Here is an 18680-nt window from a genome sequence, read left to right as displayed (position 1 = left end):
GGGTGGTGAGGCACTGATGCAGGTTGTCCAGAGAAGTTGTGGATGCCCCATCCCCGGCAGTGCTCAGTGTCAGGTTAGATGGGGCTTTGAGCAACCTGGTATAGTGGCAGGGGCCCCTGACCACAAGAGGGAGGGGCTGGAACTTGATGATCTCTAACTCAAACCCTTCAATGATTCTTTGGACAATTCCAAATATTGCAGAGAATCTTACTGCCTAACCACTGAAAGCACATTAAATGGCCCAATAAGGAATACGAGAAGAATTAGTGGCACACACCCAGAGACAGAAGAGACTCAAACAGAGCAAGGACTTCACATTCTCCTGCTGTCTGATATGCTGCCCGTAAGAACAAACCTCAAACCCAGATTTTGCCATTCCTCAATTGCCTGCAAAGGCACAAGCAGTTTTGAGCATTTCTTGCTATTCCACGGAGGGTCACTGATGGAACAAGCTGTTAACATTCTTGTGCCGCCAAAGCTTAGACCACATAATGACCCTTCTGCATTCATACCTCGCAAACAGAAAAATCTAAAAAAACTCTGTCCCCCCCACCCTGAGAAGTATCAGAATAAACCCTGCTTAAGATGAACAGAGCTATGTTAGTGAAAGCATAGTAATAATAGCAATAGAGAATTAAACCCTCAGATGAGGAAATTCATTATACTACCATCAGAATTTTGATATTGCATAGTAAATGATCTTGAGAACATATGTTGTAAGCCACATCAGAGATTAAATACTGAACATCTGCTTATTAAGAAAACAATTAACTTTGTCTTATGCAGCGGGAAGGTTGAGGTTCCTATCATCACTACCAGAATCCACTACCAGAATTGGTACCAGGTACCAATCATCACTACCAGAAGTATAAACAAACAATCATGCACTTTGTCACACCTTTACATAGCATTCAACAAGGACAATTACAATTGTAGAGACAACTTTAAATTTCCACATTACAATTTTATATTTGACACTTTTCCATACTTTTCATGCAGATTTCATGCTCCATTGAAAGGGCAGAAATCCTTATTAATATAATTAAACTTCTGCTTATTGGACATAAACTATGTGCTCTGTAGGACATGAATCCTTAATAATGTAAGCACAGGAATCCTTATTAATGTGGTATAAACCATGGCTGTATAGCATGTGACCAGCATGTAAGGCTGGTTAAAGACAAGCTGGGCCAGAGACACTTCCCCCTTTCACTCAGAGAACTGAGTATAGAAAAAAACTACTGAAGCAGCTCATGCTCCAACTCCAGTATGGACCTAAACCTAAATCCTGTCCTGCAGTTGAGCCATTTGGACCATGCTTCCATCCCTTTTGGTTTAAACCCACTATTGTAAGGATATCTCTGAGCTTCTGCTACCTTTCAATAGGATTCACAATGCTGAATGCCTGAAACATGTCTGAGATTTTCAGGAAGCCAAACTGTGGACATTGTCTCACTAAGACAGGTAGAATGTTAACTACTGAGCATGGACTAGGGGCTCCTCAGGACTGGTCTCTACCACAGTGGTAGAAATAATTAATCATGTAAATAACTAATTATTACACAAAGAAAGTAATTAACTTTCACTGCTGAGGTGTGCACATACACAAACAATTCATTTATAGAAGGCAGTATTCCACCCAAGAGCACTGGAAACAAGAAAGCGGCTGCAGCATGGCAAGCTGATAGTACTTGCTATTAGCAAGGTAACAGCGATATTGGCTATCCATAGCCTCATCTGCCAGACAAAGGGGCACTGGAGACTCTCAGTAGTCATGCCTGTGCTGGTCAGGAGTGGTAACTCTCCCCAGCAGCCACTGGGATAGGGCCGCTGGGATAGGGATAGGGATAGGGATAGGGATAGGGATAGGGATAGGGATAGGGATAGGGATAGGGATAGGGATAGGGATAGGGATAGGGATAGGGATAGGGATAGGATCTGTACCGATCTGTGAGGCACTAGTGTCAAGACCAAAACCAGATCAGATCAGAACGCTAGCTGCATGCACCCCTCCTGAGGTAGGAGGAAGCTGGAGTATACCCCAGTTATGCTTTTTACATTCTTTCAATCCATTTTCACTACCAGATGCTGGACTTTGATACTGGGTAGTAGCTCAGGTGGTCCAGTTATTTCAAAATGTCATGTTCAAATGCTATTCCTAAAAATTTGTTTCCAAATGAAAACGCACCATATTTTTAATTGGGGGGGGGAAACCCAAACAACTCATTTCTGGGTAATTCATATTACCTCTCCCTAAGTAATTTCCATACCCAGCTGCCATGCTGGGTTGAGACCATATACATCTCAATTTCTCAATTTAACAGACTGAATTTAAAAGGTAACACAGGCTGGAATGTATCTGTGGTATTTGTCATCATTCTTTTTAAGCCCTGCCATAGCTCCCACATCTTCTGAAGCTCTATACAAGAGAATGCATTCATAACACTTGTTGGAAAGCCAAGGCAAAAAGTCAAAAACAACAAACATGATGAGTCCATCCTTTCTGTCAGCTTCACCTAGAGCCATATGAGCTCACTTGTGAAGCTGTGATTCCCTGTATTGCTTCCCTAGCATCCTGCAGCTCCATCAAGGAATAATTGTGACTGTGGGTTCATAACCTATGACACACACTTTCAAACTTTTATTCTGCATAAATAATCTGCCCCTATTCAGTCACTCAAACTAATTGCTCGTTTTTGACTCTCTCACATGAGAAATGAGCAAATATTATAATGGAGTTTTCTAACTTAAATGTCTTTGATTTTATTCATACCTGCTAACAGCAACTTGTGCTTGTACACATACCAGACAGAACATGTATTTCAGTTTTTTTGCTTTCTGCATTTTTGTTTTTACTGAGTTATAGAAGAAATTAAGGCAACTGCTAAATAATTAAGTAATGAAGGAAATAATCCATCTCTTTTTTAATTCTTTCAACATTTGTTTCATATTTCCAACCACCAATCATCACTACCAGAAGACAAGTCTTGTATATCATCAAATCCATCTCTTTGTCAGGACAAGGTGGGAAGAGAAGAGGAAGAGAAAGAGGAAGAGATATAGCTCCTTTCTACAGCTTTATCCATCTTTTCTGATTCTCCAGAAAACACCTTCATCTTTCAAATACATGCTACTTGGGATTATTCCCAGGAAAAAGAAAACCACAGGAAAATGAGCTTGCAATCCAGATACCCTGCCCAAAGCAAGACTTCCTCATGCTAATCTCAAAGGTACTCCACCACACCAGTCCAGAGCCTTGACTGAGGTCAAATAATGTTTCTCCAAGTATTCCCGTTCTCCTTTTCTTCAGACCCAACTCCTTAACAAATTTTCAAGGATTCACTGCATTTCTACGAGATTTTGCCCCTCAGTGCTCAGCCAGCTCAGCAAAGTCCAGATAGTTGCCTGTATCATAGGGAAATCCCCTCCGGCTGTAGCTCAGGCTGTATACATCCTACTCATGAATGAGATCACCTTGAAATTATATCACAGGACATCTCAGATTTTTTTATTGCTTTTACAGCAGTTCTCCCAAGAGCAAGAAAAAGGCAACCCCTATCTACATCTGGGAACAATTCAGTAGTCCAGAAGAGACAGTCACTAGTGAAAACTGGGCATTAGCTCATTTGCCTGCAACTGAGAAATTTCCTACTCTTTTTTTCCCCCTCATGACCTTTGTCAGTGCTTAAAAACAGTTCTACTGTAAACACACATTTAATATATTATGCACACATTGGTATGCTTATATTAATATACTAGATTATCTAGATATATATTCATTAAATACATTGTTGCTGGGGTTGCTCAGCCTGGAAAAGAGACAGCTCCAGGGAGACTTCATTGCAAACATCCACACCTTGAGGGAGCTTATAAAAAGAAGGGAGAGGAATGTAGTGACAGGATGAGGGAAATGTTTTTAAACTAGAAAAGGATTGGTTTAGATTAGATATTAGGAAGAAATTATTTCTTCAGATGTGGTGAAGCCCTGGAACAGGTTGCCCAGAGAAGCTGTGGCTGTCCCGTCCCTGGAAGTGTTTAAGGCCAAGTGGGATGGGCTCTGAGCAGCCTGATCTAGTGAAAAATGTCCTTACCCATGGTAGAGGGGTTGGAACTAGATGATCTTTAAGGTCCTTCCAACCCAAACCATTTGACAATTCTATGATTCCATGATTATAAAGCAATTTTTGACCAGGTAGAGGTTCTGCATTTCTGTCAACCAGTAGCCTCTTTTAAATGATCATATGGATACCTTTTTCTGGCAATGTCAAAGGTAGACAATTCCCTCTAAGTCTTTTCTTTTCTTAGAAGCATAATCCCAAATTTCTTTATTTGCAGAACAATTTGCAGTAACTCTTTGCAAGCTGCACTGTGTCTCCAGAGAAATTTACCCTCATTCATGTTTCCATCATAAATCATAAGAACTGGGTCAGAAGGTTGGCCCAATGCAGATATAGTTTTGTTTATGTCTGTTCCAAGACATATACTTAGAGCACAGATGTAGGAACTGCACAAGGGAAAACCTCTTATACTGAGCAAGACTTTCTTCTTTTATCTACAGGTTTTTTCTTTGGCATGTCCTGTAAGTCACCTGACAGGCCTTCATCATTAGAAACCCTTTGTCCAACCATTGCCCACATTTCTTTACAAGATATCTGAACACCAGGAGATCTTCTTACAAACACACCTTATTCTAAAGAGACAGTTTTGAACTGGCCTTGAGGGTAAGGCGTCAAAAGGCACACATCAAACCTTAATAGTTAATGTATAAAAACTTTCAGATGAATCCCATTTGAGTGGTAGAAACCTAAATATTAACAATAGAGGAGATTTGTCCCATATCACTGGTCAACACAATAAATCTTTGGCATCAATACATGAGATAACTGCAACAGAAACTCACTCTCAGAAACTCACTGAATTATGACTTCTCACAAACCACAAATGCAAGCTTAGAAAGCATCTTCAAAGGGACAAGGAAGCCTCTAATACTTAATTTAATGTGAGTGCTTAATAGATAATGAGAAAAATAGATGGGCTTCTCCCCTCACCTTCACTCTCCATTTCAGCTTTGCAGGGCTTTGCTCTGCGGCAAGTGTGTTTAAACAGGAACAGGACATGAGGAAGAGTGCACAAAATTATAAAGTTCTGTGTGGCAGAGTAGATACCTGGTTCTATCCAGGTGCCTAGGGAAGGGAACTAGTCACAAATCAGCTGAAAACAGGTGTTCTTTACTGGGCATTACGAGCTGACCAGTGTGTGTTGAAAGCCAGTTACCTACCTTGTCTCGAATCCCTTGTCTCATAACTTCTCTTTCAGCCTCCATCTTGGCATATTTGGCTTTCCTCTCTTCCTCTTGTTGCCGAAGGGCTTCCTGTCGTTCCTCTTCTTTCTTAGCAGCATCTGGGTCTTTCTCCTCATCCCCACCCAGCATCTTTCCCATGTCTTTGGTAGCCCCTAGAGAAAGCAAAAGAGAAAATCAGCCCTGTAAGAATGTGGTGAGACTCCTAGGATGACAGGTCTCTCCTTCCCCCGCTCAGGACCATCTGGCATTCCCTCTGCATCTGGGAAGGTTTCTCCTTTCACTGGGGAGGCAGCGCACCCTCCCCCAAAGCAGGAGGTGGGCAAAGCACTTAACCTGATCAGGTAAGTTACCTGGAACTGGCAGGAGAAGCACAGCAGCAAAAGGAAGAGACCAAATTTGTAGATCTGCATGATGGCAGCACAGTTTGTTTGCAGTCCTGAAAAGGACAGGCTGCCATCCACACTATGTTTTCACTTTATCAGCTCAGCCAAGTGACTGAAGATTGATTTTGAAGGGTCTTTAATGTAATAGGCAAGTAATACATCGAGAAAAAAATGACACCAGGGCTGGGAAAGTAGTTTGAAATCTTGATTGCAGGGATGAGTAATCACACTCTTAATTGCTGTCAGAAATTACACATGCCATGACAGGTAGGACCACATGGCTTTAGCAAACAGTTAGTGTTGATGAATTATAGGCTCCTACCATGGATCAGAAAGAAGCAGCATCTCTGCATGTCTCTTATCAGTTCTTGGACACCACCACCTCTGAGGCTTAGTACCTAGGTGAGATCATGGCTTTGTCTTGTTCCACTGCTGAATACACATTATTCCCAAATTTTCATTCCCTGTGTGTTCCTGAGGCAGTTTTTTGTTGTTGTGCAAAGCCATTGCACAACCATGCAAATGAGGTGGAGGTTTCCTGCATGCCCTTTTATCCCCAAAGTGCTGCATAAATCCATTTTTCCTGTATTTCAGTGACATTTTTATTAGCAATGGCTGCCAATAATCCAGCCAGGAAGAAAAACAGTGGCTGAGGAAAGGGAAAGAACATGTACTGTGATGCAGCATCATCGGGGCACTGGAGGGCAACAGCAGGATCAAGCCTGGTTACATGGATGGAGAAGACATATACCCTTTGGAAGAAGTGTTGGACCTTTCCTGCAGCAGGAAAACACTCCGTTTCCTTTCCTAAAAGAGGTTCCTTCTTCCTAGAAAAATGCTGTAGGTCCTTAGATGCTGAGTCACAACACCTCCATATTGGCTCATTGCTGGCTGAGATTTAACTGATTTAATCTGAGATAGCCTGGTTCTTACACATAGTCACAATTACACATATTCAACATCTCTTGTTTTCCATATAGCAAAGATTTCTGGCCTTTACAAAGCCTTGGGCTGGAAGGAGACACTATCAAAGACTTGCCAAGTAATTGCTGGTTTCATCAAAGGCTAAGTGAAGGAAAGAGGATCTCACAACCCTTTATAAATTACCCTTATAAATTACTCTTTGTGTGTCAACACTGCTGAAGGACTGTGATTGCTCTTGCTTTCTACATCAGTTCTTTGGATAGCGATTGTGAAACCTTGATCCTTAAGGGAAAAAAACACCTGCAACCTGTCACAATGACTCCTCCTGAATTGCCGTAGTGACGGCACTTACCAGATCAACTATTGTTTCTAATAACCACCAAGGAATTTGTAAAGAGGTAAGCAGATGCCTTCTTTTTTCCACATTTCTTTTTCAGGTTAAATGTTTTCCCAGAACCCTAAGCTGAAAGCAACCCTGAATCAAAAATAATCCTCCAATCCCCCCAAATGTGACAGAGAAATGTCCCCTTTACATCTCCCTCAGAGATGCATGGGGAAACTGGTAATTTTAAGCCCTACAAGATCTGGTTGTAATACACAGAGTTGGGGTTTTTTGACAGGTGGGAAATAACAACAGTAAACACGTATTCAGCTGCCTTACCACAAACCTCTAGACGCTTCCATTGCTAGGAAATCTGTGGCTTAAAACAAAAAGGCACCTAGGGATCCCAGACAAACCCCACCTGGAATATTCATGGTCCCTGTCTACTGTCAGCCTTCCTCTACCACCATTTTACATCCTTCATTGCAGGATCAGAGTAATACAGAAACTCTTGCATATTGATGGAAAATTTACCCAGACCATCTGGCAATTTCTTTTCTGTAGTGCAAGGAAGGCTAACTGAAATTGCAAGTAAGCTAAAACTTCACAGCAAGCAAAAAGGAAATATAGCCTAGTTGTGTCACATATCCCTACTGCAGGAATCTCTCTAAGTAGCCTTTTTGTGCAAACACCAGTGATCACAAATCTCACTAACACCTTTAACTTCTGGGTTCTCTTCAAAAGATTTCTCCACTGATGTTCAAACTGATTTGGGTTCAATAATCCATCGAGTAATAATCCATCCATTGGGTTCAATAATCCATCCTTTTTTAGCTTCCCTCCAGTTAGAGCTACCCAGACAGCATAATACTCCAGTTACTTAGGAAACAGAATTCAGCAACAGAGATTTTTTTTTCCATTCTAAGCGCTACTTCTGGACTATCATTAAGCTGTAATGTCAGCTCAGCTCATCACATAAGAAGAGAAATTGCATAACTATTTTTTTATTTCTTAGGCAAGACCAAGCTTTTAAATACATAAGGCATTTTGTTCTGCAGCCATTCAGCATACAAGACACTTAGAAGAACAAGAATGGATTAGAATCCTCATAGATTCTCTTAATTCACCTCTGATTTCAAAGTCACCTTCTAAGTGTTCAAAATGCTACACTGTGGTATCACTGTTAACTAATTGGAAGGAAATGTGTTATGACAACCAAAACTTTACACTACATTTTAACTAAGGACTCTTGTATTACTTTTAGAAAAGCTTTTTTTCCATCTCCTTTGTTCTTCATCCTAAACTGTAGACTTTGTTGTCAACATTCCCTGGATAACAGCTTATGTTTTTAGCAGTTCAGCAGCAAAGATGCCAGAGAATTCATCTACGTGCAACTGAGGTGCATCAGTTATGGGCACAAGCAAAAGGAAGGAGCAATTGCTCTGTCCAGTTTTGAAGCTTCCAAGGAAACAGAGGACAGACACACTTACTGCATCTGTTCATATGATAAACCTGGGAGTTTTTGTCTTTATTTTTTCATTTTGTCTTTCCCACCCCACTCATGACATATACCTTGACACAAAGAGAAGTTGTGTCAGAGAGAGAGTGCCACACTATTCATCAGTCAGTATGGTGTGTTTCAACCAACATTATTTCTAACATCTCTAGACAAGGCTACAGAAAGGAAACAGAAACAGCTAAAGCTCCAGGACAACATTTGCCAACTGTCACCTTTCTGGTTACAAACAGGAACCTGTCCTCAAAGAACAAAAAACTTCTATGTGGAAAAAAAATCCCAGAAGCGCTGTGAAAACAGGTGGCATGGCAGTTCTTTCAAAGTAATTGTAGTTCCCTATTAGGGAATTAGTCCTGTATGGACTAACTCCCTTAGTCCATATAGGGTAAGTAGCTAAACAAACAGGTGTTAAACCAAATACTACAGGTGCACTCAGATATGATGTGCTGGTTTCGGCCAAGGTGGAGTTAATTTTCTTCACAGAGAACTACCTATGGGTCCATTTTGTATTTGTGCTGAATACAGTGATGATAGACACATTTTTGTTATTGCTGAGCAGGGCTTACTCAGAGAGAAGGCCTCTTCTGCTTTTTTGTACTGCCATACTGGTGAGGAAGCTGGGGGTGAATGAAAAATTGGGAGGGGACAGGTCACCCAAACTGACCAAAGGGATATTCCAGAACAGTATTTAAAGTTGGGTGCAAGAAGAAGGGAGGAGGGAACATTTGAGTGATGTCATTTGTCTTCCCAAGTCGCTGTGAGGCATGAGGGGGCCCTGCTGTCCTGGAGATGCAAAACACCTACCTGCTCATAGGAACCAGTGAACTAATTCCTTGTTTTGCATTGTTTGCATGCATGGCTTTTGCTTTCCCTGTTGCCTTCATCTCAAACCCACAAGTTTCTAGCTGGTGGGGAGGTGAGTGAGCAGTTGCATGGTGCTTGGTTGCTGGTTTGGGTTAAAACATGACGTACACATTCATGTGAGTTTTGCTGGGTTAAATCATTATTATATATCTGAAAAAGAGTAATATGGTTGTTTAGACGCCTGTAGGAGACATTCCCCAGCAAAACAGCAGAAAAGCAAATCATCTGTCTGAAAAGTAGTTTTACAGTGAAGGCTTTGGGGTTATGGTGGACAGCATGAGCTCACAATGTATCCTTGCAGCAGAGAAGGTTAACAGTCCTCTGGGCTGCATTAGGAGCACTGTTGACAAGAGGTTGAAGGATTCTTCCCATCTACTCAGCCCTGTTGTGACCAAATTTGGAGTGATACACCCAGTTCTGGGCTTCGAGATACAAAAGAGAGATGGAGCCGCTGGAATGAGAAAGCAAGGAAATGAGACAGCCATGAAGACATTCAGGATGTTCAAGGACCTTTGATACAAGAAGAGCCTGAGAGAGCAGGGACTGCTTAGCCTGGAGAAGAGAAGGTTCAAGGGGTTGCAGTAGTATGTGTAAACAACCAATGAAACAGAATGAATATGGAGACAGACAGGTACCCAGTGACAGGAGAAGAGATGTGTACAAACCCAAGTACAGGAAATACAATTTAAATATTAAAAAAAAAAAACAAATTTAGTTGCAGAAAGTCACTGTGGAGTCTCCATCTCTGGAGATATTTAAAAATTCATGAGCCACAGCCTTGAGCAACCTGCTGTAGGTAACCTTGTATAAGAATGAGGTTGGACTAGACAACCCTTGTAGACAGAGCAAAAATTTCAGTGTGTGACTCTGTGAGACCTCATAAGTAAGTGTTTTGAATTACATCTGGAGGGCAGCAGCAGGATCAAGCCTGGTTACATGGATGAAGAGAAGACACCTACCCTCAATGGCGAAGGTGTACATGCCCCAACATGTGAAGAGTACATGCCCAAACATATCCTGTATCTGAAGAAAAGTAAATTCTTAACTGCCAGACCTCTGTTACAGAAGCACCACCAACCATGAGCTAACCCCTCAATAGCTGACTGACATCAATCCAGCTTTCATGAAGAAAATGTAAACTCACAAATCAACTTGCAAGAGTGATGCTGAATTTGCCACTTGATAAAAAAATAAATGTCCTAAATATGGCAGGCAAAGCTGTGTGCTGGGAAAATGACAGGATTAGGATTACTAGGGATGACTTCCAGAGAAATAGGAACATTTTAGGCCTCCTTAATTAATTAAAGAGTGATGGAAATTTGCACACAGCATTGTTTCAGATAAGATAATTACATGAAATCAAAAGCTTTTCTTCTGCAAAAATCTCATTTCATATTGTAGACAAGAAGTACCCAAACCCGTCTTTCAAAATGTATGCATGTGTGTATGCTTAGATCAGAGAATGGTGCAAAAGTTCTACCTCTAAACACAGGTTTCACAGGAAACAGAAAGAGATTTACCTGAAACAGGCATGTGCTGAGAGAATTTTACAGGGTTGTTTTTTGGTTTTTGGAAGTACTATTTGTGGCTGAGCCATATTTAGATTGAACAGACAGGACAACAGATTCCTCAGAGCCTCTAAATCACAGCATGTCTCTTTATCACATCATCCAAACATAAGGAGCTAATCAGAGAGTACTGTTCTGGAGCAGGAATGGGTCACTCATTTTTGCAGAATCACTTCAGAATCAGAACTAAGTACATTTTATTAATATCAGGGAACATCATCAAGGCTATGATATAAAGCTTATGTCTGGAAAAACAACCAAAACATCTGACTTCCTCATGCTACAGTTTCAATAAAAGTGAAACAGCCTTCCAGGAAGGTATTGTGTAACATTCAAAAGTGGTACTTCCATGAACAAAAAACCCCCATGCTTAAATATTAATACTGAATAGCTCTAAAGAAACCATCATATTTTCTCAATTAACTAAAACTAATACACCTAACGAAATGGATTAGTGATTCCTTTTGTAAACAAAGAACTGATGCCAAGTTCAGTTGAGGAGCTCATTTGAGAAATCATAGTATCTTGGAGAATGCTGTTTTCTGGTCTTTTTGGTAATGTGAGGATCTCTGATAAGGACCATTAACATTTTATTAAATTAAGAAATTCTCTATGAAATTCAAAGCTCAGAGTAGATAGAGATATCTTTCTCTCCTTACTTTTCCTGATCCACTCATCACAAATCTTAACACAACTGAGATAAGATGTATTTGTATGCATTTGTGCTTCCTGGGACAAGCTATGAGTTGATGCTTATTTCTAAGTCAGTGAGAAGCTTATCTTCTTCAGAATTACGTTTTCTTTGATATCATGGGAAAGACACTAGGAGGATTACAAGAGGTTCATTTAGATATGTCAAGTGATGAGCCACGGGTCATGTGTCCTGCGCAAGTTAGGTAGTGGCAGAAACACAAATGGGTAAGGGGAAGGAGTAGAAAAGGAGCACTCAAGGCTTCAGTTCACTTTGTTTATAAATTAACACTACTGAAAAATAGACACCTCCTGAGGACTTTTACTTCAGCCATTCCCACTCCCCTTCCCCAGACTCAACTTTCTCTGCCTCTGGTATTTCGCTTCAATCTTTCTCCCTCTACTCCCTAGACAAAATGTATTGCTAAACAAAACTGTTTTTCTTACAGGGAAACAAACTGGTAAACTGAACAAATTCTCTCTAAAGGTACATGAGATATTTAAGGATATTTGTAGGTATTTAGAACACCAACTATTTTGAAACATCATCACTATGGTAATGTGTCATTTCCCTTGCAGACACCAAGGCAGACTTTAAAGGCTGATGTTGAAGGGCCTTTTGCCAGCTTGGTACAAAGCCAAATGGAGACACTTTGAATTCTCTAGAATTTTTTTCCACATTATCTGAGGCCTATATTATTATATATAGGTTGTATATATAGGCCTATATTATTATATATAGGTTGTAACATGTGCAAGACCTATAATTCACTCTGCAGATGGGTACTGAAGACCAAAAGTGAATGAGGTAGATAGCCACTTTAACAGAAAAAGGTTTTTCTTACCTTACAAGCTGCTGAACAGTCTTCTTTGGTGGATAATGGAAAGTACATTTTTAAAGCAAGACCCTGTCAGCTTTATTAAAATAATTTTTAGTCACCACATTTTTATCTCTGCAATCTCCATCTCTGCACAGTGACAGCTCCTCTCTAGCTACATAGGACAGTACAGTACTTGCACACAAGTCAACATCAATCTCAACAAATGGATGAATTGCTTTCCTGTTGTCTCCTTCTAGCTTACAAATAGCAATTCATATTTGTAAGTGAATTCTTCACTTAGTATTATTTATTTCTTTGCACTGGTATCATGTCCTTTTAATACAACTTTAACTAAAACAAAAAAGTTCCCCATGAAATTTATATGGAGACATAGTTTTCAGGTGACATTAATTTCATCTGATATTAGACCTATAGTCCAATATCCTGGACATTTGGAGCTCTCTTATTTTTCATGGAATCATAGGATCATATAGGTTGGCAAAGACCTTTAAGATCATCAACTCCAGCTTCTAACCTAAGATGGTGAAGTCCACCACCAACCATGTCTGCAAATGCCACATCCACGTGGCAAAATGTATTCCATGTATTTTAAATCCATGTATTTTAAATGCCTCCAGAGATGCTGACTCTACCATATCATTGTTACAGTCTGTTCCCATGTTTGAGAACCCTTCTGCTGGTAAAATTTTTCCACATATCCAAGCTAAACCTCCACTGGAACAACTTGAGGCCATTTCCTCTTGTCCTGTTCCTTGCTACCTGGGAGAAGAGACCAACACTCAGGTGGCTAAAACCTCCTTTCAGGCAGTTCTAGAGAGTGATAAATCAGTCTCCTTTTCTCCAGGCTGAACACTCCCACCTTCCTCAGCTTCTTCTCACAGGACTTGTGCTCCAGACCCTTCACCACCTCCCTTGCCATTCCCTGGACTTGCTTCAGCATCTCAATGTCATTCCTGTAGTGAGGGCCCGAGAACTGGACACAGCACTCAAGGTGTGGCCTCACCAGTGGCAAGCACAGGGGAACAATCCCTGCCCTGGTCCTGCTGGCCACACTATTGCTGCTAAAGGCCAGGATGCCATTAGCCTTCTTGGCCCCCAGGGCACACTGCTGGCTCATGTTCAGCTGCCATCAATCAGCAGCCCCAGGTCCTTCTCTGCTGGGCAGCTTTCCAGACACTCTGCCCCAACCTGTAGCACTGCATGGGGCTGTTGTGACTGAACAGCTGGACCTAGCACTTTGCTTGTCATTTGTTGTTGAGGTTTTTATTTACCAATCACAATTTCCATTTCATGACAAACAATAAACCAGCACTGGGCTAATATATATCTGTAATTAAAAATGATCCTATAGGTGTTTTTCCAGGCTGAAGCAGGTATTGCATTTTATAATAATCAGTGTCTGAAAGATGTGAAACACTCCTGATGGCCTGTCAGTTGTATCTGATTTGTACGCATCAGAGTTAGCGTTCTTCTTATAGTGTGCCATGCACTTTTGATTCAGTACAGTTAATATCTCTGAGGAATAAGATATTCACTTCATTCATTAGCTTCCAAAACTCCTCTGCTGTAAAAAAAAAAGAAAAACAAAACAAACAGACAAAAAACCCAAAAAAACACACACTCCCTAGCTGAAATACATTCTTCTGATATTCTGTGATGGACTCTTTCATTCTCCTTCTGCTCTGTGACCTTTCATGAAGCCTACCAGGCAGCATGAACAATTATTTTCTGATACACGAGTGTATGCCAAATACCCATAAAATTGGTAAGATGACACCATTTCATGCTGATAACTACAAGATGGTGGTACATTATGAGGTGATTAACAAAAACATACAACACAAATGTGCAACGACAGAAGCTGCAGGAAGGTTATCAGCTGCCTCTGATAACCTTGGGTAGGGTGAGGCTTTGCAGAAGAAAGAAATTTAGTTTCATTTGTAAACCCATTTCACATTCTGCATGGGTTTTATTTTCATCTGACTGCATCATTGTCCAACTGAAACCATGGTGAAGCACTTCTGCCACTGCCTTTGAAGACATGCAGGCTGTTAGGATAAGCTATTGCTTCAGTCACTCATAAAAGTAATAATTGCATTGATTGGAAACAGATTGTCAGGAAATGTCATGAGTTCACATAAGCAAGTCCTGTTGAAGATGAAAACAGACAACTGGATCAAAGAATAGAATTTTAAAACATCACTTATATTCCAGTTTTGTTATACAAGGTGTTACTTCGGTGTGGATATGTGTTTAAGTAGCACACACATAACTACAAACTTGTCATACAAGGAAACACCTGATGAGGCACATGCAAAGGTCAGTGTTAGCAGTGTCAATGTGTCTGGGTCAGCCTGACCCAAAAAAATGCCTTGGGCTGGGGACACATCATCAGAAAAATGCAGCTCATCACATTGCTGTCTCAGATCCCTCCACAGATAGAACTTAGGCTTTCTCTCACACATACTTCACACAGATATTTTAATAAACAGGCACTGTGATGGAGCACTCTCCCTTCCCCATTCCACACTGTTGCCTGTGCCCACTGCAGAAGAGCACTAGGTTGTGAGTCTTCAAAATCCTGCAGCTGTGCAAAGAGAGCCTGGAGGAGGTATCTCTGTTCCTGAGACCAACGCACACAGCAGGTAGGTTCCTGAGCCTCCTTTTACCACCTCCTGCCAGTCAAATCCTGCTACAAGGTGGCAAGAGGGAAAAGCAAAAAGCTGGAAACAAAAGCAATCATCAGTCTTCAGCATCAAGCACTAAGAGAATATTCAACCACTGTGCCCCCACTGGCTACAGGCAGCTTGCACAGGAAGAGAAATGAAAATGATGAAGGTATAATGGGGATTGATTCTGGGGTAGCAGACTGAGCAGCCAGCTGAAGAGTGCAAACGTGACTCTGCTTTTGGAGGGATAATTACTACTCCAAGATACCTGGAGGGCCACAGTCTTCTACTTCTGCTGCAAAGTGTGAGCAACCCTAGCTAAAACACACTCTGCCTTGCTTTCAGGCACATTGTAGAAATACATTTCCAGATGCGCTACACAAAAATAGCAATCCACGCACTGTTCTTTTGGACTACGACACAAATCTTTTCCCTAAATGACAAAGTGATGCCTTTTGTTACTTGCTAAGGGATTAAGAAACATCTTAAGATTAAGAAGATTTACAGCAATTAAGATAATGTAAGTTTCTGTTACTGCCTCTGCTCCAGAGCTGCTGCATGCACCTTTGGGAGGTTCTCCCATTTCTCCTTCTCAGGAATTGTGTTCATCTTAATTGTCTGCATTGTAAAGCTGCTGTATGCAGGCAATTTTGACCCAGATCTACACCTAAAAGGGTGCAATCCCTTTTTCAGGGGAACACTCCATGCAACCCCACCACCATAAAGCAGGAACAGCTCCCTGTATAACATAAATGCAGTGCCTTCTGCTCTGGTGTTGATCAATAATCCCTGGCAAATGCTTGGCTTGTCCTCCTGACTGCTATGACCCAGCTAGGATGCAGCTGTAAATAATCTCTGAGCAGGTTCCCCTTCTACTTCATGGAGATCTACTGTAGCTAGTCACAGATCTTGGGATGAGATTCTTCAGGCCAAGTGGAAGCACCCACCTCAGTGGGAGAATTCTCCTCTGGACTTGCTTGCCTGATATCTACTGATGGAGAAATGAATATAGGCATCTTGTTCACAGGCGCCCACCTGCACTGCAGCATTCTGGCATTAGTCACATGCAGCTTGTGGTTCCAGCAGGTAAAAAAAACAAAAAAAAAACCCCAAAAACCAAAAACAAAACCAAAAACAAAAAAAAAAAAAAAAACAACAACAACAACAAAAAAAACCAACAAATACTTGAAAGTAGATCTGCTTACCACAGTATGTATTTGCCTGTGATTTATGATTGTTTCGGTCCTGCTTCCCTGCTTCAGAGAAACTATTCACTTTGGCACAGAAAGAACAGCTGAATAAAAAAGAAAATTGCTAACTGTGTAAATCTCTGCTGCTCTAACAGATTTCCTAAATTCATCCTAGTGACAGATTCCAGACCTTCTCTGTTGCCTTGGCAAATGATGGTCTTCTCTGCAGTTTCTGACTGACAAGGATGATGAGTCTATTCAGAAACATCAGTCTGAAAAATAATCCTGCTGACTGGAATCTTCCTGTTGCTTTAAAGAAAGGCTAACAGAGATTGAAGCAATGCCATAACAGTAGATTTGGTGACATGTTTAGTACTTATACATAGAATGTTTCTCAATTGGCAGCCAGCACAAATCTATCTGAAAACAGCTGTGAGACCTAGGAATTCAGAAGAACATGACAACTCTCTCTGGTGGGAAGCAAGTCACCTATTTCTGTTGCCATGGAGGGGCAAATGCTGCTCCTATATGGACTTCCAAGTTCCAGATTAGTCATGTTATACCTGGGGCAGGGGTAGAGGAGGATGTGAACTACATGACCTTTTAAAGGTACCTTCCAACAAACTATTCCATGATTTCTTACAAGATGCCTTAAAATAATATGTTAGCACCAAAGCCAGATGAATTTTTAAAGTAGTACTAAGAGCAAAAAAACTTCTTTTTTTAATTAAAAAAGAAAAACAAAACCTGCAAAATCAAACAAACAAGCTAAACAATACCAAATAAACCAGAAGACCAGACACCTTAGCAAGACATTATGGCTGCCTCATTTGCTTCCACAGGAACTTGGGTGGGAGATTGCAAACTGTTCCCCTGGGCCCCTGAAGATTTTCTAAGATGGGTTGTCTCCTTGAAATATTGACAGAAAGAAATGACACTGCATAAGGGCACTGGGATGAGCCATAAGCTAAACCATCACCGAAACACAACATCTTCACACAGGAAGTCAAATTTTCAAGAATCTTTATGAGCTTTTACCATGCAGTTGAGCTCTTATGGTGAGATGTCATTGGGAATTTCTACATAGCAGCAAGTGAAGTTTAAATAGCTCTAATGAGCTTAGCTGGTAAAAATACTTACATAATAGGAAAGATAGGAACTCCTTAGAAATAATTACTTCACCTTCACTTATTTTCTTAATATACGTCAAGAAATGTGGACGCTTGGTAACAGCAGTGTAGCAATACACTGGTGCTGTGGTGCTTCTTGGTAGCTACAGTGATTTCAGTGGGATGATACTATACCAGAGAAAAACATTTTTGGAATGCACCTTTACTCAAGTCAGGAGCTTGTAATTCCCATCTTACTGAATAGAATGAAGTTTTCTCTGAAAAAATGTTAACATAATTTCTGTCAGTGATCAGTCATGTTTTCTCAAGCCTGAGGGCCAGTAGGCAGGCTGTGAGTGGGGGAGACAGAGTTTTCATAAGAAGCTGTGGAACTTCCATAGTGAAGCAACACCAGTGATTGCAGACACATTGTGACCAGGAAGAACTCTTTAAATTGAGGTTGCTCTCAGTAGTTTCTTCATACACCCACAGACAGAAACATAACATACACACACACACACACACACACACACACACACACACACACACACACACACACACACACACAAAGCATTGTATCTGCTAGCCAGAGTAGCTCTCCATCCTCTCCGTGCAGCTTGGGTTATTTCAGTTCTATGTGAGGGTTCCATCTAGGATGCAGCACTGATGGAACAGACCAATCTATCCAGAAGAAAAAATTAAAGACTAAATGTCTAAGTGTGCCTCCAGGACTTTAAGAACAAAAACTATCCAAAAAGTCATTACCTTCCCTTAATTTAAAAAAAAAATCATTTCAGAGATGTGACTTATCAAATCACTTGTGTTGTAACTACCACGGGCTTATTAACAGATTTGACATCACCTAACATCATTGAGGATTCTTTTTCAATACCATTTACTGGACTATTTTTAGAAATCTGCAAAAATGAGTAGAAGTACCCAAAAATAGGAAAAGAAGCACTGCTAGAGTACTTGGTCCCTTTTAAGTTCAAAGCTTTCAAGAGATCTAAGATGCCAAAACTGACATGAGAAGAAAACAATGAAGTCAATTTCAGTGTAAGATTTAGGGGTTTATTTGAAACATTTGAAACATTTGAAAAGTAATAAGAAAAATTAATGGCAAGGCAGTAATTAATGTATTACATTGTTTTATATTCTAACAGACAAAGTTGAAAACAAGAGAAATAACTTAAAGGAAAGGTCTGCTGAACAGCTGTTCATGCTTCAAGTATGATAATTAGGTAAGATGTGTGAGGTTCTTTTCAAAACTGTCATTGTTTAGTTACTATGTGGTGGCTGTT

The 18680-nt window shown here is 40.6% G+C and overlaps 1 protein-coding gene across 1 annotated transcript in view; it reads right to left on the bottom strand.

Moving 5' to 3' along the window:
- Positions 1-18680, bottom strand: part of CPLX1 (complexin 1) — a 107750-nt gene that overhangs the window by 36200 nt on the left and 52870 nt on the right. The window contains exon 3 of the mRNA XM_030968641.1: positions 5279-5454. Coding sequence (XP_030824501.1) covers positions 5279-5454 — 176 coding nt within the window. The remainder of the gene's footprint in view (positions 1-5278; positions 5455-18680) is intronic.

Source organism: Camarhynchus parvulus, chromosome Z, assembly GCF_901933205.1.
Source record: "Camarhynchus parvulus chromosome Z, STF_HiC, whole genome shotgun sequence".
Lineage (NCBI taxonomy): Eukaryota > Metazoa > Chordata > Aves > Passeriformes > Thraupidae > Camarhynchus > Camarhynchus parvulus.
Note: the sequence above shows the minus strand (reverse complement) of the source record. Positions and strands in the feature narration are given on the sequence as shown.